The sequence below is a fragment of the Castanea sativa genome, chromosome 3 (genome assembly GCF_040712315.1).
Source record: "Castanea sativa cultivar Marrone di Chiusa Pesio chromosome 3, ASM4071231v1".
NCBI classification, from domain to species: Eukaryota; Viridiplantae; Streptophyta; class Magnoliopsida; order Fagales; family Fagaceae; genus Castanea; species Castanea sativa.
This window is the reverse complement of record NC_134015.1, coordinates 8897600-8919359: the sequence shown is the minus strand read 5'-3', so window position 1 is coordinate 8919359 and position 21760 is coordinate 8897600. Positions and strand designations below refer to the sequence as shown.

The 21760-nt window shown below is 36.1% G+C and overlaps 1 protein-coding gene across 1 annotated transcript; it reads left to right on the top strand.

Moving 5' to 3' along the window:
- Positions 1 to 1674: 1674 nt before the first annotated feature.
- LOC142627846 (acyl-CoA-binding domain-containing protein 4-like) lies at positions 1675 to 16230 on the top strand. The gene is made up of 18 exons (XM_075801738.1): positions 1675 to 2048; positions 3030 to 3100; positions 3773 to 3836; positions 3929 to 4000; positions 4939 to 5133; positions 5217 to 5294; positions 5726 to 5836; positions 6011 to 6077; positions 7133 to 7194; positions 7628 to 7767; positions 11979 to 12105; positions 12183 to 12297; positions 12771 to 12859; positions 13015 to 13098; positions 13181 to 13366; positions 13997 to 14152; positions 15178 to 15237; positions 15660 to 16230. The coding sequence occupies exons 1-18, from the start codon at positions 1887 to 1889 to the stop codon at positions 15846 to 15848; spliced, it is 2028 nt and encodes a 675-aa protein (XP_075657853.1). The 5' UTR covers positions 1675 to 1886; the 3' UTR covers positions 15849 to 16230.
- Positions 16231 to 21760: the final 5530 nt, after the last annotated feature.

The following is a 21760-nucleotide window of genomic DNA, read 5'->3' as shown; positions in this document are numbered from 1 at the left end:
ATTTTTAAAAAAAGTATTAAATACATGGGTTATTTATTTTATTTTTTTTGAGAATTAAATACATGGGTTATAATTTCAAACCATTTTATTATTGCAATTTACCCAATGCTCGCTGTAACTTAAAAAAAAGAAGAAGTTAAAACTCTATTGATACTTAGATGGTGCTAAACTCTAGATAGATCATGAAAAGTTGAAAGGTTACGTATTGTTATTTCAAGATAATTTTTAATAATTTGTTTGAAAATTTTACACTAAAGTACACTTTTAACCTTTGAAATTTTTATTTTTATTTTTATTTTGACTATTTACGTTTCATACATTTTTTCATTTTAAGTTTCCATATTTGATTTAGTTCCCCGTTTGGCTATTATATTTCAAAATTTTATTTTGACCATTCATTTTCGTTCATCATGAAGATGAAAGTTTTGAAATATAAAGGGTAAATGAAACATTGGCACTTTTGGTTTACAAAAATTTATTTTAATAAAAATCAAATATCTATATCACATACTTTGTCTGGTTCATTACATATCGGCCATTTCATCCATTACTATTTATATACATAATACGTCGTAGTTTTGTTGAACGGGTAAAATTTAAGTTAATTCATTAGGTGTATGCATTAGACTTTTCAATTAAATTTAAATGCATGAATGTATTGATTAATAAAAAGCAAATAAGTATAACATTATCTTTTGAATTAAACTTAATTGGAAAGTGTTGTGCATTGCACCTTTGTTAGACCTAATGGTAAGTTTATAGATTTTTTTAAGGATAAAGTTTAGTTACAAAATTGGATTACATTTTTTTAAATATCTTTCATACGTGCAAAATTTCTAGAAAATTAAAAATTAATAACTATGCCATCAATAAATTGTTTAAATTGCGTAGGTTCCAATTAGCTCAACTGGTAAAGTCTCTGATAGTTGTATAAGAGATCTGAGGTTCAATCCCCGCTTACACCCAAAAACTGATTGGTGTCTTGGTCTAATGATAAAGAGCTATCATCAGGAGCGGACGCCATATGTTGAAACTCTCTCTCAAAAAATAAATTATTTAAATTGCAAGTTTTTATAATTTAAAATTATGCATAAAATATAAGATTATAGAACATATTACTGCTCGAATTCACAACCTTTAGACTTGCAATTGTAATGAGTCACAAAAACATCTTACCACTGACCTCTGCTAATGGTAATTTTTAATAGATTACAAAAGACAAAAGATGAACTTAATACAAATATTAAAATATAAGTACTAAAATAATAACATTCTAAAAAAAAGTACTAAAATAATAATAACTTCAACGACGGAAAAATAACAATTCTCCAAACTTGATGGATATAATTTTTATTTTGACTTAAAGAAATGTAAGTCAATATTAAAATCGATCTCAATTCTCAATCACAATCATAGGAAAGAAATTGTGAAGGAAGATATGACTCACATTCCTCGAAAAACAAATTATATATATACACATTAAAAAACTTACTAAAAGTAAAACAAAAATTTATAAATACTAGTAAAAATTCCCAACATAAAACTGTCGTGTCGGTCTGTAACGAAAAGTTAACGTAGTTTTACCCGCAAAACATGTTTCCCATCCCACCCAATCAAAACTTGACACGTTTCTCCGTTTTCCTTTAAAAAAAAAAAAAAAACAGATCCAATCTTAGAGAGAGAAGCACCAGACAGCTACGACTTACCAAAACAAAAAACAACATAAACAAAAACAATACCCCAACCCACGTCCCATAATTAAAAAACCAAAAAAAAAAAAAACATATTTCATATTCTATCACCTGAGTCTACAAAAATTGCAGAAACGAAGAGAATCAGAGTCTGATCGATCTGATTGATTGATTGAGAGAGAGAGAGAGAGAGAGATGGCTATGGCTCGAGCGAGCTCTGGGCTGCAATACCCGGAGCGGTTCTATGCGGCGGCTTCATACGCCGGTTTTGACGGCGACACCAACTCCACCTTAAAATCTCTCACCTCTAAGTTCTCTAAAGAGTCCGCTGCTCTCCTTTACGGCTTGTACCAACAGGTATTGCCTCCCACTCTCTCTTCGATCCGCTGCGTTTTTATTTCGTTTCCAATCAAATTCCTTTTTTTTTGCATTGCGCGAATTTGATTTGTGCTGAGTGAGATCAATGGGAAATTGTTACTGCTGTTGCTGTGTGCAATGTGTTGTAGGTAGTTCGTGGTTAAATGGTTGCGGTTTGGGTGTTGATTTAGGTAGATCTGGGGTTTTGGGGTGTTGGGAATGGTTGATCTGGGGTTGTGTTTGGTTGCTGGGAAAATGTGGGATGAGAATTTTAGACTTTTGTGAATGAGAATTCCCTTTTTTTTTTGGGGGGGGGGGGACTAGAATTGAGCTTCTTGGTGACCAAATAATAGTTGGTTGTAGTGAATTGAGGTTAATCTTTATGTCAAATTGAGTATCAGTGTGTGTGGAATGTTTGATTGGTGAATATTCTTAGTGTTTTATTATTATTATTATTTTTTTTCTAATGACGAATTGTTTGTTTGATTTGCAATTGTGGCGAACAAACTTGATTCGTGAATTCAAGTATCTGTTTGATGAGTATCAGTGTGCGTCAGAGTGATTGCTTGGTGAATCTTCTTAGAGTTTTTTTTTAAAATTTTTTTAATGAGGAATTGTTTATTTGATTCATAATTGTGGTGAACAAACTTGATTCGTGAATTCAAGTATCTGTATGATGAGTATTTGATTGGTGAATCTTTGGAATTAATTTATGAGGAATTGATTTTTTGACTTTGAAATTCTGGCGAACAAACTTGAATCATGAATTCTAGTTTTAATGGGAAATTTTAAGTTTGATTTGAGATGCTCAAAAATGAATTTGTTGTTTTCTTTATCAGTGGGATTAAGCTACATGTCAAATTAAGTATTTATGTGTGGAGTATTTGATTCGTGAATTTATTTGTAGAGAGTACTTGTTTGATTTGAGATTTTTGTTAAAAAGAATTTCATTTCTGAATTTGCTATTCATTTCTGTTGCAGGCGACAGTCGGAGCTTGTAACATACCGGAACCTAATTCTTGGAAAGTTTTTGAGCATACCAAATGGAAGAGGTTTGTGCTCTTAGGCTCTCCTGCACTGTCATTTCATATGCTAATGTGTATGTGTTAAACACAAATATGTGCATATTTTTGCACTTGTAGCATAATATTTTGATTAGAGTATTCTAAAATGAGTTGGTGATATTTGGAAATGGCATAAAGGATTGTCAGACCTTAGAACACATACATGAGCTGATGAGCCTAGGTTTTGAGCTTTGCTTAGGGAATTCATTGCTTTAGTCATCTAGTTGCTTGGGAATGGGAATTTTGAGAGTTATCTTGTTGAACACCATTTTTTTTTTTTTTTGTGTGTAGCTTCTTATAATGAACACATGCTATTAGGAAAAAAGTGGTCTTGAAGCCTTGGGATGAGGAAAGCTGAAAAGTGATTGAGGGAGAAGTTTGAAATGTTAGCATTTAAAAAATTGTGAAGTTACCACTTATCAAAAAAAAAAGAAAAAAATTGTGCAGTTACCAAATCATTTTATATTTTCTGTGGCGAGTTGGATATGAGTTTGCTGGATGTGGAGGAATTTGGTTAAATATGATGATGATGATGTTATTAATGAATGGGATCCTTGTTACATCATTGGTGATATGGCACATGGTATACTTGTGGACTTTATTTGATATCTGCAACCTTTGCTGGATTTGGTTTTCTAAAGGGTTTTATTATTTATGCAGCTGGAGCGGGCTTGGAAACACGTCTCCCACAGAAGCTATGCGTCTCTTTGTGAAAATATTGGAGGTCCATGCAATTAAGATTTTTAGGGCCATTTTCTTGTAATGTCGTGTAGAAACTTGGGTAATTGATTTTTGTTAAATTTTCCTTTTGGGTAGGAAGATGATCCAAGTTGGTATTCAAGAGCTTCTAATTTTGTTGCAGAGCCTGTAGTAGATGTGCAAATGAATGTGAGTATCATGGAACTTGTTTATGTTGTGTAGTTCCTTCTTCTTCTTCCTGTTTTTTTGATTGACTTTATCAATGTCAGTTAAGAATTTCATCTTCATATTTTGTCATAATAGATAACTGTACAGAATAATGTGAAAAATATCTCTGCCGATAACCATATATGCTTCATCATTACCATTACCACTCTGATTTCTGCTCCACCATTACCATTTATGCTTCATCACTACCACTGCTGTTACCCATCACTATTACTTCTAATCTGCTGCTGTTGCTGGCACTGTATTATGGCAAATACACCATCTTTTTTACACTGATGCTACTAGCAAGGCACCATAAATTTACAAAAAAGCATTGCAACCAAAGTGATGATGTCTCACTTAAGCCTCCATTATCATACCACTGTCACGATACCACTGCCTATCCAATCACTGCTGTTGCACTGGCATCCCCTGATTTCGACCCTCCTACCACCACCACTACACAGTTATCTTGAATTACATAACCAACATCACATTTCATCTATTTTTAATCCTCTGCCTTATTTTTTGTTGGTAAATTATCTATGCATTAAGTGGATCACTCAATACATTCATGTTTCTTCTGCTTTTGAAAATGCCACTAAAAAAAGAAAATATTCTTGTTCTCTAATGTATCTGTTCTTGTATGCTCTCACACTCCACTACTTACCAAAGAATAAAATAAAGTGCTCTCATATTCCACTATGGGTCTGTTTTTACAATTGGGATTGGAAAAGAGGGAGCTCTAAGTGATCAAAGTATTGTGTTGTTGAGAGCCATAGGTGTAGTAATTATACCTTAATTCTGCAAGTATAGCATGGGCTATAAATCTAGCTCTTTTTCATCTTTGTTCTTACTATGATTATTGTGTTTTTCACTTTTTCTTTGTCTTTTTGTGTAATTTTTTGGACGGTTCATAGCATAATTCAAAAGTTGAGCCAGTGGTTGAGAATGGGAATTCTTTTCCTGAGACAAAGACTATTTCCACTGAAAATGGGAGCCTGACAGAAACTCAGGATAAAGATATTGTCGTGGAAGGCCTTGGCTCAGTTGCCGTGTATGATCAATGGATTGCACCTCCAATATCTGGTCAGCGCCCAAAAGCCCGATATGAGGTATTGTTATTTTTTTATAGTATGAATTTGTTTCTGGCCTTTTCTTCTTTTCTCTGAACAAAGCATTGGTCAAATATTTTCAGCATGGTGCAGCAGTTGTGCAAGACAAGATGTACATATATGGCGGAAACCACAATGGTCGTTACCTTAATGATATTCATGTAAGAAAATTTTCTTTACATATACATATGTTGATGGCCTCATGCGATATAGAAATAACATCTCCCATTTTGTTTTGTTCCTTGGGCTATCGCTAAGGCACTGCCTTTTTGGTTGTTGTCTCCTGTTTACTTGGTATTTGAATTGGTCTCCTTTGCTTTCATTAGTTCTCTGTTTTTCTTTTAATACGTTCAATAAGTTGCTACTAATTCACAACAAACAAAGGAACAATAAATAGCAAGAAAAAGTAAAAGAGTTATTCTGGGCAATTTTGAATATTTAGCTTTGTGCTTTTGTGATTCTGAGCTTTATTTTCTTGTGTGTTCATTTTTTAGATGGAATCTTGGTTTACATTTAAACTCTTTTGTTTTTTGCCTTTGCATTGATTTTGTTACAGATTTTTCCACCTTCCCTAACTTGAGTAATAATGCAGGTACTGGATTTGAGAAGTTGGACTTGGTCAAAGATTGAGGCAAAGGCTGGGGCTGAGTCCCTGGAGTCACCGTCTCCAGTAACGTTTGCTCCTTGTGCTGGTCATTCCTTGGTTAGTAAAGAGCAGTTTTATGTTTTCATTACGTGGACTTATTGAAGAAAGCTTTTCTCAGTAATATTATCTATTTGTTTCTACTGGCATATGTTGTAAGTTGTAGCATATTTTGTATCAGTAATGAATTCTTTTAACTGGTGATGAAATTATCATCTTGTGTTATTTCTGTAGATACCATGGGAGAATAAGCTTCTGTCTATTGCTGGACATACAAAGGATCCAGCTGAAAGTATACAAGGTATAAGTCAATATCATTTACCTATCAAAAAAAGTCAATATCAATTACTGCCTTTTGATTCATTTGAGTTTGTGAACTTTGTGGAAATATCATACTCATAAAAGTGGAAAAACTGTGGAAAGTTTTAAGTTAGAGAAACATTTATGGCCAGAAAATGGAACATTCTGCCATTTCTGACCTAATTCTATTGCGATGCATGATTCACCTTTAAAAAGAGGTATGGATTACTGAGATTCATGACGGTTAAAGTAATATAAAATTTTTAATCATTGGCATGTGTGATACACAGATTGATCAAAAGTCATATGTAGATAAAGAAAATACTTCAAAAATATAATTTAAATTACACAATAAAATAATTAGTAAAAATGAAATTATAAAATAAACTTTAAGTTACTTGGTGAAAGCACAGTGTTAGACTGAGTTTTTGTCAAAACAAAAAACTATAATAATTTTTTAAAAATAAATTAAAATAAACAATAAAACGCCTTTTAGATCTCTCGATGCCTTAAATTATTGAATTTTATTCATGAAAATATTTTAAATTTCTGAAAACTTTGTCAATAATGAAACTCCTTATTGAGTAGTAAACTATGTTAATAGTTTTTATATACTTGTAGTGTCTCACGTTCCAAAATCACTTCGTACTGTGTGTAATGCTTACATTGAAACACATGGTAAAAGTACAATGTATAAAACCCAACTTTATTATTAAAAAAGATTATGGTAGATTATTAAAATAATATAACACAAAAAGTGAGTTTTAAATAAAATAAAAAATTCTAATTTGCTGTAGTACTTTTAAACCTCTTATAAGTTTGGAAATAAAGTTTCACTTAGAGGAAACTATATTAATAGTTTTGATGTGCTCAAAATGTGCCACATTGCAAGGAAAAAAGAAAGAAAGAAAACATAATAATGCAACTTTTATTATATAGTATATGATGTAAAAAGCTCAAAACTTATGCAAGCCATTCGGTACAATAATACTGAAGACATGCACTATTGTTCTCCTCATCATACCATTTCTAAACAATTCTTTGTTCTCATGACAGTGAGGGCATTTGATCTGCAATCTAATACTTGGTCACCACTAAAGACTTATGGCAAAGCTCCGGTATGTATCTGTTTTTCTTTTCCAATCTTTGATAATTTTCTGAAAATCAACATTATGAAATCACTTGCTGTAGTTCAAAATCTCAAATCGGAGAGTTGCTGATTGGCTGCTGTTTGCTATTCGTTTTCTCCTCAAGGATTAAAATCAGCTTATGGTTTTTGGATAGTCCCAAACCAGTTGGAAATTCAATAATTCAAGGCTTCTTGTCCATTTCAGAATTGATTGTTTATAAAGAAACTATGAAAATAAAATTTCTAATCTTCATTTTGGTTTTAACAAGATTGGTTGGCATTTTGAAACTGGTATGATGAAGTGTTGGATTGTACTTGTAATTCCTTATTGTAAATCACAAGAATGTGCTTGGAAGTTTTTGAAACTATGGTGCTCTCTTATGTGTTGTAAATATTGTCTAACTTCTATTTATGCTTTTCAGGTATCACGTGGAGGTCAGTCAGTGACTCTTTTTGGGACCAGCTTAGTGATTTTTGGTGGACAAGATGCGAAGAGAACTCTCTTAAATGATCTTCATATTCTTGACCTAGAAACTTTGACCTGGGATGAAATAGATGCTGTGTAAGACAATTCAATTTATGGCAATTGCATAACCAATTTTTTCCTTCCAGTTTTTATTTTTTTTAAAGGGGTGGAAGGGTGTTTTTTTGTTTTCTTTGTCTGGGTTGAAATAGATGCAGTGTAAGATGATTCAATTTCTGGAAATTTCATAACCAATTTTTTCCTTGTTTTCTAGAAGGCAGTGGAGGTTTTTTTTTTTTGGTTTGTTAATGGCAACCATACAAAAGGCAAATTGTGATCATAATCATTTGATTTTAGAACAATTAAAATGATAGCTGTTCCTTTCTCAGACAAACACACTCCTAGTGTTGGTTAAATAGTCAAGCACACTTAAGCACATAGGCCTCTTGAATTGTAGGCACAAAGCTTAAAGGACAAGCATTTGCCTGAATGAAGTGAAGCAAACATGTTTCAAATATAATATATAACATCTTCTAATAGAAATATTCATAATATATAATAAAAATAAAATAAAAACTCAAAATAGTTATATATTTTACCTACTAGGTAAGTGGAATTGTCTAAAGTGCGAAAGTTCAAATTTTCTTAAATTCTTTCAATCGGACGGGTTTGTTGATAGAGTAGATTCATGGTGGAATCGCCATTCTTTTTAGGTACTCTTAGTTATGTGTTTGCTAAAAAATTGAAAGCTTTGAAAGAAGACATTATTCAGTGGAATTGCCAAGAGTTTGGCAATGTTGGGCGCAGGAAGAAAGAATTAATGGGGGCTCTAGAGTTACTAGACGCTAAGGAAGGGGTTCTTGGACTCACTGAGACGGAGAGAAATGAGAAGGTTGAAGTGAGATCGCAAGTAGAGCATCTTCTTTCCCTTGAGGAGATTTCATGGAGACAAAAATCAAGGATGCTATGCATTAAGGAGGGAGCTAATAATACGAAGTTCTTCCACAAGATGACCAATTCTCATAGAAGGTATAACCATTTGAGGATCTTAGAAGTGGGTGGGGTGATTTATGAGGATGGAGCTAAAGTGGCTGCTCAGGTAATTCAATTTTATAAAACCCTATATCAGGAGTTTGAGGAGTAGAGACCTGTTGTGGAAGGACTGGAGTTTGATCAAATAGGGGAGGTGGAGAGGGGCTAATTGGAGAGGAGTTTTGAGAAGGATGAGATTCTATCAGTGGTCAGAAATATAGAAGGGGATAAAGCTCCTGGTCCAGATGGCTTTTCTATGGCATTTTTTCATCACTGCTGGAGAGTAGTAGAAAGAGATGTTTTAGCAGTCTTTGAAGAGGAGTTCTATCAACACTGTAAGTTTGAGAAATCTCTTAACGCTACCTTTATAGCTTTGATCCCTAAGAAGAATGATGCCTCCGACATTCGTGATTTTAGACCTATTAGTTTGGTGGGGAGTTTATATAAAATTTTGGCCAAGGTCCTGGCAAATAGATTGAAAGTGGTGTTAGATCAACTGATATTTGAATCTCAAAATAGTTTTGTGGGAGGTAGGCAGATCCTCGATTCAGTTCTTATTGCCAATGAGTGTTGATAGCAGAACGAAGAGTAAGATTCCAGGGGTGATTTGTAAGTTAGATATTGAGAAAGCTTATGACAATGTGAATTGGGAGGCACTTCTGAAGTCGTTGAAGAAAATGGGATTTGGGGAGAAATGGTGTAGCTGGATTCGAACCTGTATCTCTACAGTGCAGTTTTCTGTGTTGGTCAATGGGTCCCCAACTGACTTCTTTGGTAGCTCTAGAGGTTTGAGGCAAGGTGATCCATTGTCTCCCTTACTTTTTTTAGTTATGATGGAGGTGTTTAATAGGATGGTGAAGAGAATGGAGGGGGCAGGTTTACTTAGTGGCTTTAGGGCGGATGGTAGGAGGGGAATGTGTTTCACATTTGCTTTTTGCAGATGATGCTATGTTGTTTTGTGATGTAGAGGTGGAGCAAGTCCTTCGTGTTCGACTGCTGCTGCTTTGTTTTCAGGCTGTGACTGGCTTGAAGGTGAATGTGGCTAAAAGCGAAATGGTGCCTATAGGGGAGGTAAATAATGTGCACGCTCTGGCAGAGATTTTGGGTTGTAAGGTTGGGGCCTTGCCAATGACTTATTTGGGTATGCTGTTGGGGGCGTTCCATAGGTCCCCCTCTATTTGGAACCCTATTTTGGAAAAAATTGATCGGAAGCTAGCAGGGTGGAAGAAATTGTATTTATCGAAATGTGGTAGACTAACATTGCTTAAAAGCACATTATCTAGCCTCCCCACTTATTTTTTTATCTCTATTCACCATCCCTACACCTGTGCCAAACAAAATTGAGAAGCTGCAAAGGGACTTCTTGTGGGGAGGCACTAAGACACATTTATTGGGTTGGGATAAGGTGTGCATGCCTATGGCTAAAGGTGGCTTGGGTATTAGGAAATTGACCACTTTCAATAAAGCATTACTAGGGAAGTGGCTTTGGCGTTTTGGGGTCGAGGAGAATAGGCTTTGGAGGAGGGTGGTAGCTTTGAAATTTGGGGAAGAGGGGGGGGGGGGTGGACCTCTAAGTTGGGAAGGGGTGGCCATGGGTGTGGTTTGTGGAGAAGTATTCGAATGGGCTGGGAAGTTTTTAACAAAAATATTCAGTATAAGATTGGAGTGGGGGATAGAGTAAAATTTTGGAATGATAGGTGCTGTGGAGATCTTCCTCTCAAATTGGCTTTTCCAGTCCTGTACAATTTTGCTGCGAACAGAGAGGCTTCCGTAGAGTCATCTTTGATTTGGCAAGGGGCAGGGGATAGGAGAATTTGAGATGTTCGTTTCAATCATGGTCCTAATGATTGGGAGGCAGATGAGGTGGACGAGTTCCTTCGTCTCTTGGCATCCAATTTACCTTCAGGGACTGATGGTGATTGTGTGAAATGGAGGTTGACAAAAAACGGGGATTTTACCATCCGTTCATATTATCATAAGTTACATGGTTCTTCTTCTGTTGTTTTTCCTTGAAAAGGCATTTGGAATAGGCTTTGGAGGAGGGTGGTAGCTTTGAAATTTGGGGAAGAGGGGGAGGGGTGGACCTCTAAGTTGGGAAGGGGTGGCCATAGGTGTGATTTGTGGAGAAGTATTCGAATGGGTTGGGAAGTTTTTAACAAAAATGTTCAGTATAAGATTGGAGTGGGGGATAGAGTGAAATTTTGGAATGATAGGTGGTGTGGAGATCTTCCTCTCAAATTGGCTTTTTCAGTCCAGTACAATTTTGCTGCGAACAGAGAGGCTTCCACAGGGTCATCTTTGATTTGGCAAGGGGCAAGGGGCAAGGGGCAGGGGATAGGAGAATTTGGGATGTTCGTTTCAATCGTGGTCCTAATGATTGGGAGGTAGATGAGGTGGACGAGTTCCTTCGTCTCTTGGCATCCAATTTACCTTCAGGGACTGATGGTGATTGTGTGAAATGGAGGTTGACAAAAAACGGGGATTTTACCATCCGTTCATATTATCATAAGTTACATGGTTATTCTTCTGTTGTTTTTCCTTGGAAAGGCATTTGGAAGGTTAAGACACCGCGTCGTGTCTCTTTCTTTGTTTGGACAGCTGCATGGGATAGGATCCTCACAGGAGATAACCTGCGGCTTTGGGGTTTTGACTTTATTGACTGATGCATTATGTGTCATTGCTGTGGTGAGACAGTGGATCATTTGTTGTTACATTGTGGAAAAACTCATCGGCTGTGGTGCTTTGTCTTTAGGAATTTTGGGATTTCATGGATTCCCTCACGTACGGTGTCAGATTTTTTTTTAGTTGGTGGAATTGGCTGGGGAAGTATTATTCTTATATTTGGAACTTAGTTCCATTGTGTTTGATGTGGTGTATTTGGAAGGAGCGCAATCGGCGGACGTTTGAGGATTTGGATAGATCCGAGGACCAAATGCTTGCTCTCTTTTTGGTTCCCGTTTTGATTGGGTTAGGGCTTGGAGACTCACATCTAGTGACTCTCTTCCTCTTTTCCTTAGCTCTCTTTCTTTGTAATTTATGTTTTTTATGTTTTTGCTTTCCCTTCCTTTTTGATCTTCTGATATGCTGATGCTATTTTGCATCTAGCAGTTTTCTTGAATATAATTTTTCTTACCTATCAAAAAAAAAAATCTTTTTCCCCATGCATTATACATCTTGTTTCATAGTTTATCTTCTGTTCTCTAGATTGAAATAGAATATAAAAGTATATATTTATTTAGATAAAATTTTGGGCTTATCAATATCTAATTTTTATGCAGGGGGGTGCCTCCTTCTCCGAGGTCTGATCATGCTGCTGCAGTACATGCTGAGCGTTACCTTCTGATCTTTGGTGGTGGTTCACATGCCACTTGCTTCAATGATCTGCATGTCCTTGATTTGCAAGCTGTAAGATGGCTGTCCTTCCCTTGTCTCTATCTTGTTGTCTACTGAGACTATATCTTTCATATATTTCAACTGTGTAGATGGAATGGTCTAGACCCACACAACAGGGTGAGATACCTACTCCACGGGCTGGACATGCAGGTGTGACAGTTGGGGAGAATTGGTTCATTGTTGGTGGTGGCGACAATAAGAGTGGTATGCATTCTATGAGTTTGACATTTTGACATAAAACTTGATTGAAATCTGATTTATTGTTATGGAGCACAATTTGAATGAGTTAACTTAGATACTTGAAAATTATCAGCCTAATTAGACAAGCATTCAATGTGGGATAAGATTTTTAAATTAATGGCCTAAGCATTGAAGAATTTGGAAGAGCATCTGAGCATTGAATCTTTCATGTCCCTGATAATAGTTTGTATTTGTTTCCCCAGCATCAGAAAAATTACTGATTTTACTTGTTCCATTGAATGATGGTTGCCTTTTTTTTTTCTTTTTTTTTTTCCGCGGGGGGATGGGGAGCAAATGGGTTTAAATTGATTATATGTTATATCTGGTTGGTCTGAAATGTATCGATGTTTTAGTTTCTAATTAAAGTAGAGAATAAAATCTGTGGTTTTTGTGGAAGTGCCCCTTATTTGCCATTCACTTTAATTGGCTATTTGCAGGAGTCTCTGAAACTGTTGTCCTCAACATGTCTACACTTGTTTGGTCAGTAGTAACAACTGTTCAAGGACGAGTTCCAGTTGCTAGTGAGGTACTTTGCTTTGCGCTCATTACTTAAGCTGAAGAGCATGTTGTTCTACATGTGTTGACATTAAATAATTTGAACGGGTTTTGACAAAAATCTTAGCCTGTTTGGAGGGAAGTCATCCTGACCCCTTGTTGCTTTATAATTGCCTTCTATTGCAGGGTTTGAGTTTGGCTGTAAGCTCCTTCAATGGCGAAGACGTACTTGTTTCTTTTGGAGGATATAATGGTCGTTACAACAGTGAGGTGAAGGCAGTTTTTAAGTTGTAGCTGTCGCTTCTTCTGCGCTTGCTCAATTTTCTTTCTTGATTTTGCTTTTTTCTGTTAGGTTAATGTTCTTAAACCAAGCCACAAATCAACCTTGCAATCGAAGATAATAGAAACTCCTGTCCCAGACAGTGTTGCTGTGCATAATGCTACAAATGCTACAAGAGATCCGGAGTCTGAGTTTGAGGCAGGCCAAGAAGGGAAAATTAGGGAAATTGTTATGGACAATGTTGATTCAGAGCCTGTGGTATGTAATCTAGCAAATTATGTTGATTTTTTGGCCTTTGTTTTAGTATATTGAAAATATGCTGGTATGCTATCTGCCATGTTTTTTGGCAACATGGAGAATATATCCTGCTAGATATGGGGATTACAAATTTGCATAAAAGATACACACTTATACATATCACTGTTTCCACTGAATTTAGATATGATGCATTCTGTCAATTAGTGCTTCTTGACTATAATCAGGATAAGTCTAATGAATATGGCAAACTAATTCTGAAAGATAGTGAAATTATTGCATTGTATATTTTTCCAAATAAGATTTATCAAAAAAAAAAATCCAAATAAGAGCTGAAATTAATTGCTCCATGATACTGCAGATCCAATCTTGAATATTTAAACAATTTGCTAGATACATTTCTCATGAGCACTGGCTTATCATTTCCTTTCTAATCCTGCAAAGTACACATAATTATATGCCACTCTTGAATTCCAAACAATTCCTAATATTCATTTATGTGTACCTTGTAGTAACTTTTTTTTTATAGAAAGGGGCTTTGGGGAGGGGGGGGGGGGGGAAGCTTAGGAACCGTGTATTGCTTGCAATGCTTTCATGTTACCACTTTTGATACAAACTTGTGTTTTCATGCAGAAATCCAATGGTGAGCAAAGCAATATACATCTTGTGGCAACCCTCAAGTCAGAGAAAGAGGAATTAGAATCATTGCTCAGCAAAGAGAATATGCACTCTCTTCAATTAAAGCAAGAGTTATCAGAGGCTGAGAATCGTAGCACTGAACTATACAAGGTATCTAGCACTTAACTGCTTATATAATTTCTCACTCTGTCTATTATTAAGTTTCTTCTTTGACAAATGCAGAATCTTTAAGGAGATTTTTTTAATGCAGTATGATGCACACTTAGTATCATTTGTTTTTTCAAAATTGCCCTTTGAAAATGAGAGGAAAGAGTAGTGTAGGAATGGTGTTCTATGAAACAAGATGATACATTTTTTTGACTTTTGGTGGAAATGCATTTGGAGACTCTGACTGTGTGAAATGGATTCCATTAGCAATAATGAATTTCGTTTTGGTATGTGATATAAAGATTTTTTTTTGAGGGAAAGGATTTTTTGGGGGGTGGTGCACTTTTCCTTGTAGCTTGCAGCTCTAATTGCTGTCTGGCAGGAATCATTATCCTTTATTAAATATGGAAGAAGATAGCATGGAGAATGCTTGAACCCAGTTAGTTTCCACTTTGATGATGGATGGTTGCACTAGTTATGCTGAATTTAACAATCAAGCTGTGTTTTGTGGTGAAAATCCTTTCAAAATGAACGTATAATTGGGGATTATTGTATTGAAAATGCTGGAGCTTTTAGTCAAATTGTTTGGTTCTAATGGTGGTAGCAATCCAGTGAATTTCATTATACTTTTCACTTTACGCATTTTGCTAAGATAAGGCAAGAGAAAACACGTGAAACACTAGCTAGCAACTATACCATGGCATTTAGTTTTATAACGGGAAATATTTCTGAAATTTGTCTTTTATCAAGGAGGGCAAATCATGGCTTTCGCAGGTTACTAGGAATCTTAGACAAAAAAAAAAAAAAAAAAAAACCTATAAACTAAAACTTTTTGCTAATGCTATTTGGCCCGCAAGGAAGGTCTTGGATTCAAGCCTGTATGGGTGCGCGTCTTGTGTTTTCCTACTAAAAAAAAAAAAAAATTGCTCCTATTTGTTTTACAATACTATTTCCCGTTGTCAGTTTAATGTTGTAATCTTTTGCCCCTTCCCTAATTATGCCTTCAATTCATTGTGTTTGCATTGTAGGAGCTCCAATCTGTGCGTGGTCAACTTGCAGCTGAGCAGTCTAGATGTTTCAAACTAGAGGTATGCATGCCTTTAGTTGTTTCAGTTGCACTAGATTATCCCTATAAATCCTGTAAAGAATATTGTCTTTTACTTGTTTGTTAGGAGTTTGATCACTTTGCTAGTTGCATTGGCATTCTACCTAATCTAATTTGCTATTTATTCAGGGAAATAAATTTTTCTGAAAGAATATTATATTACTGGAAATTGTAAATATAAAAATGAGCAGAACATGCAGACATGCTTTATTTTAGAAAAAAAATGAAACAGTAAAAATAATGTTTCAATTAACAGATTGGTTGTTTGAGCCCCTCTAGCATGGACATTTAATTATTAAGTGGAATAAGTCATAGATATAATAAGTGTGAAAAGGTAGGGAGTATGATTGTTCAGTTCAAATTCGGGAATATGTTCGTCTGCTAATTTACTCTTTGAACCAACAGGTTGATGTTGCAGAGCTACGGCAGAAGCTCCAAACAATGGAGACATTGCAGAAGGAACTGGAACTCCTTCGGCGACAAAAAGCTGCATCTGAACAAGCTGCCTTGAATGCAAAACAGAAGCAGGGCTCAGGCGGCATGTGGGGTTGGCTTGCTGGAACGCCTTCAAGTGAAAACACCGATGATGCCTGAAAATTTGCAAAGGCCTAGTTGAATAGTGATTACTTAGATTTGGTTTTCCTTGATCCATATTTGTTTCACATATTTTTGTTCCTTCCCTATATTTTCCCATTTTATACTATAAAAACACCCTCGATTCTTTCCTGTGATAGAAATAAGATATCAGGTTTTTGTTGGTCAGGAGGAAAACCCCTTGGGGTTTCATGAATACATGTACTGAAATTCAATTATCTAGTTCTATATGGCTGTTAGTGCAATATTGCTCTTGTAACCAAAATTTTGGAGTTTGTACTTTGTACGTGTGAGGTAAGTGTATTATTCGAGTGAAGTATAGGTTTTCATTGTTTATTAACTTTCTCATCTTATGAGATATATATTTTAGTGGCTTCTCTAACTGCTCAATGCATCATTGATCATTTCATGCATGAAAGCTGGTTGTCAATTGTCATTAGTACTGTTTGCCCTAAAGGGCATAGGCAGACACTATGGTGGACTAATCAGAGTCGGACCTACGTTGGGGCTGAGGGGGGCCCCCCGCTCACCCCAGATTATGAAAAAAAATATAGAATAGTATATAATATATATATATTTAACGAGAAAAATAAAAATTTACCTCAAAATATATATTTTGGCCCCCCTCCAAAATATTTACATATTAACCCATGAAAACCAAAAAAAAAATCTGGCCCAGCCTTTTGCCCGTTGGATATTGATCCAAGAATAACTAGAAAATCCTCTAGTTTAAACAAAAGAAATTGCCTCAAGAACAACATTAATAACCTTTAGACAAACTAAAATTAACTGCAAAATAAATCACAAATCCAGTCCAAACAAAAACAAAACAATAAAAAATTCCCAACTTTACCCATTTAATTTCTCTCTCTTTGTCTCGCTTCTCTCAATCTTCCTCCGTTCCTCACTGCCTTTGACATCAGATCCACAAACTAGTCACCAAGCTCCCTGCTGCAGGTTCTCAGCTTGGTCTACTTTTAACACTCACACATGAGTTGAGTTGGCTAAGGTATGGAATTAAGTGATAGTTTGTATTTGAATAATTTGGATTAGGATGTTGTTAGGTTGTTGTTATCATTTAAACTTCCTAGAGATAGGATTCATTCTGTTTCCTAGGTAGGATAAGTGATAAGGTTGATTGTTATCTATTCATTTGGATTAGTCCTGATGTATTTAAACCATGAGCGGTGAAATAAGAGGCAAGCAAATTTTATTCCTAAAAATCCTTTCCTTTCTACTTGTTCTTGGAGGGTTGTCGCCTCGAATACGACTAATTGTTTCCATTCAATTGATCTGGTCATAGCATTTGGTATCAGAGCCAGATGACTCCCAACCCACCACCATCCACATGATCAACTACCAACGATGATCGACTGTCTGCTCTAGAAGTCAGTAGCCATTCACTTCGAAGGCAAGTCGATGGCCGGTGGGAAGAATTGACTGGAATACGTGAGAGTATAGATGCTCTCTCCAATGCTGTAGCAAAGATGGGTCGACAGCTCGAAGCAAGGGGTGAGCAGACCAATGAAACCAACCAGAATGACAACCGTGGGGATGGTTCCGTCTAGAGGCGGAGCTAGGGGGGGTCGAGAGGGGGCAATTGCCCCCCTGACCTCACCCAAACCCACACCCCCTTAATATATATCTTCCTATATTTTATTTGTGTATGTTTCTGTATGCTTTAAGCTTATATTCTGCATATAATATTGTGCTACGGGGCTGTCACTTTTGGCTTCACTTGTAATGTACTTTTCTTGGCTGATGATTATTAAGAAGCTCATTATATTCCCCTAAAAATATCATTTTTAGTAATAATAGCTTTGACTTGAAATTTTATTTTGAAAATATTTCAAACTCTTCTAATATAATGAAGAGAAAAATTCTTATATGTACTCTATGTAATCTTGAAATTAAAAAATGGTATATTATCACAACATCTCCAACCAATATGCCAAAAATTTAATGTTGCTTTCTTTAATTCTTCTATAATGCTTTTATGATAAACACAATATAGCATAGAATTAATAAACATCAATCCTTTTATGATTTAAAAATAAAAAACGCCATACAATCTATTTATAAATAAAAAATCTAATGCTACATGAGGAAAAAAAAAAAGAAACAACTTAACACTTACATTATATTTTATATGCTAATCAAATTTTTTGATTAATTAGTTAAGTATTTTTTTAATTATACTAATTAAAAAAATTGAAATTGATTTTGCCTTTTACTCTTTATTTCATTTCCCCCCTCTAAACTAGAATCCTAGCTCTGTCATTGGTTCCGTCAATTGAAATTGCGAAGAAGGTAGTACTGGAGGACCTATAGGAGGCATATAATCTCGATTCTCTCGGTTAGATTTTCCTCACTTCAATGGGGAAGACTCGACTGGGTGGATTTACAAGGCCGAACAATTTTTTTCACTATCAAAGAACACCAGTCGAAGAGAGGGTGGTGTTGGCTTCATTCCACTTGCAAGATGATGCCTTGCAATGGTATTAATGGTACGAAAAGACACAGCCTAACGTGCAATGGGAGGAATTTAAGCAAGCTTTACGTGTCCTTTTTGGACCATTTGACTATGAAGATTTTGATGAAGCTCTAGCCAAAGTGTGACAAACTGGGACCGCGAGAATATCAAACGCAGTTTGAACAATTAGCTGCAAGGGTACAAGATTGGCCTCAAAGCGCGTTGGTTGGAAGTTACATCAGCGGACTTAAGAAGGAAATTCGTTCAGAAGTCCAACTTTTCCAATCAACCACCCTTCTCCACGCCACCAGTTTAGCCCGTTTGCAAGAAGACAAGTTGCAGAGGCTTAAATGTGAATCATTTTCTTCAAAATTTGCACTACTACCAACACCCAAGCCAGTTCTTTTGCCAAGTCCCCTATCTAGATGGAGCAAGGCAGGGTCATCACCGTCCTCTAGTAGCCCCTCATTTAAAAAGCTTTTTTGGACAGAGATGCCGGCACGAAGGAATAAGGGATCATGTTACAATTGTGATGAAAATTTTGGATCGAGACATAGGTGTAAGACATAACAAGTGTTTATTTGGGAAACAGTAGTGGATGCGGAGGAATCTGTTGAAGTGGAGGAAGCAATTAAAGAGGAAGAAGAATAAGCAACTACCCCGAACTATGCGAGTGACAGGCGTAATTAGAGGGAGGCAATTGCACATTCTCATCGATAGTGGAAGTACTCACAATTTTGTAGGGCGGAAGTTCACTAGACGAATGGAATGTTGCAAGGCACCGATGGCAGCTTTCCAGTGATGGTTGCTAATGGAGAGAAACTACAGTGCGAAGAAGTTTACCTTGCAGTACTTGTGGAAATCTAAGGCTTCCAGTTTCAAACCAACATGTATCTGTTGGATTTATCAAGGTTCAGATGTTGTTTTGGGAATGCAATGGCTACAAAGCCTTGGAAAAGTTTTGCATGACTGGAAGTAATCTTACTATGGAGTTTTGGAATGAAGACAAAAAGTTTGTGTTGCAAGGAGACTATACGCGGAAGGTGACACACGACACTATTCAATCCATCCAAAAGCTGCTAGCTAGTGGATTGGAAACCTACGTGATGACTATCAATGGGCCTATCTATGATACTAAGGTGGACTTGGCCCAAGCCCAAACCAAAGAACTTGAGGTATTATTAAAACAATTCTAGCCCATATTTTGCATTCCTAACACTTGGCCTCCACCACGAAGCCATGACCATAAAATAATCTTGGAACAAGGCAGGGGACCTATTAAATGTTCGGTCATACCGCTACCCTCACATTCAAAAGAACGAGATCGAAAGGGCTGTGAAGGAAATGCTTTCCACTGGGATTATACAACCAAGCTCGAGTCCATTCTCTTCCCCTGTTCTATTATTGAAAAAGAAGGATGACTCATGGCGATTTTGTGTCGATTACAGAGATTTAAATCGTGTGACTGTTAACGACCGATATTCGATTCCTGCCATAGATGAGTTATTTGATGAACTGCATGGTGCGTCGTATTTCACCAAATTGGATCTTGAGTCCGGGTACTAGGGATGGCCATACCCATTGGGTAATGGATATCCAATCCTACCCGATCCAAATATTCCGGGTAATACCCGGTCATTAATGGGTAAAGCTTAACTGGGTAGGGTATGGATATTATCCGAATGATTAGGGTAGGGTATGGATAATATCCATACCCGACCCGCATTTAAAAAAAAAAAAAAACCCTAGACCCCTCTCTCTCACAGTTTCACTCACACTCAGACCCAACTTCTCACGGTTTCTCTCCTCACAGTCACTCTCTCTCTCTCTCTCTCTCTGTTCTGACTCGGCGATCTGCAACTCGCGATCCGCGACTCTACGACTCGCGAGTGGAGCCGAAATCGGCGACCAAAATCTTCATTTCGATTCCAAAATCATAATTTCGAGCAAGCCCAATTAATTTCGAAATGGGTTTTGTTGGGATTGTCACTCTCTCTCTCTCTCTCTGTTCGACTCGGCCATGTTTCGAGCCAACGATCTCGCTTCTCTGTTTTTGTTTTTTGTGTTTTTTCTCTTTTTCATGAGATCTAATTTTGTGTTTTGCTAGTTTTTTTTTGTTTGTTTGTTAGTATTATGATTGTATTTTTTTTAGGATGCATTTTTATTAGTTCGTAAATGTTGTTGTTGTTGTTGTTGTTTTTCTTAGGTTGTTTGTTTGTTTGCCGGGAAAATGTAGAAGAAAAGCTGAATCAATTCAAGCTTTTGAGTTTTGAGAAGTGATAATGTAGGACACGAGGATTAGAAGCTTTGCGTAGTTGATCATTGTCTATTTGGCTTATTTATTGAATTTTGTGTCTTTAATTAATGATGTTCTGTTCACCTTTGATCTCTTGCCAAATGCATTTTTGGAAGAATGTGATTTCCAGTATGAATATAAAGAAGGTGTAGCTCAAATAAGAATTCTGGTCCTTGCTTATTCGTCGTATCCGTATACGCATCGAGTTAAAATCTAGAGGAAGATAGGGTAGTTTAAGTTATTAATTTTCATCTTGCCACCATTACTTGGTCAATATAAACTTGTATGAATATATTCATCGTTCAGACTTAAGAGGATAGCCCGAAAAAACATTGCTAGAAAAAGTAACTAGCACCGTATTCCCAACACAATATTAGTTGCAAAATTCAAGTAAAATCCAGATTATTATATCTATTGATGGTGATAAAGAGTATTATATGGTACATGGTGGTGGGTATGTGTATAGTTCATACCTTTAGGTTCTCCCAGTTATTTTATCATTGATGATGGATGTCTTTACATATTGAATTTGGAAATGATTTCTGTAACTTAATAGGCACACCCGTCATGGGTTCAATAAATATCTAGTATATGGAGTTACTATTATATGTTTGTGATTTGAAATCAATTTGTTGGATGTATCAATTTTTTATTGATTAGTTTTTTCTTTTTTAAGATAAAGCTATTGGTTAGTTTTTAAGTTAAAATGATTCGGGTAAGATTCGGGTAAGTTTTGGGTATGGATATTATTATAAAAAAAAAATAAATAAATGGGTTTCGGGTTTCGGGTAGGGTATGGATATCCATGGATAATAATTCGGGTAAAATTCGGGTATGGATATTAATGGATATTGATATTCGGGTATCCATGGGTAAGTTTTTCGGGTCGGGTATGGATCGGGTATACCCATACCCTACCCATGGCCATCCCTACCGGGTACCACCAGATCCGGGTTCAACTTGAGGATGTTCACAAGATTGCTTTTCGCACTCATGACGGTCACTACGAATTTCTTGTCATGCCGTTTGGACTCACCAATGCTCCAGCCATGTTCCAATCATTGATGAATGATAGATTTCGAGCCTTACTACCGAGGTATGTGCTAGTATTTTTTTATGACATTTTGGTTTATAGTAACGATT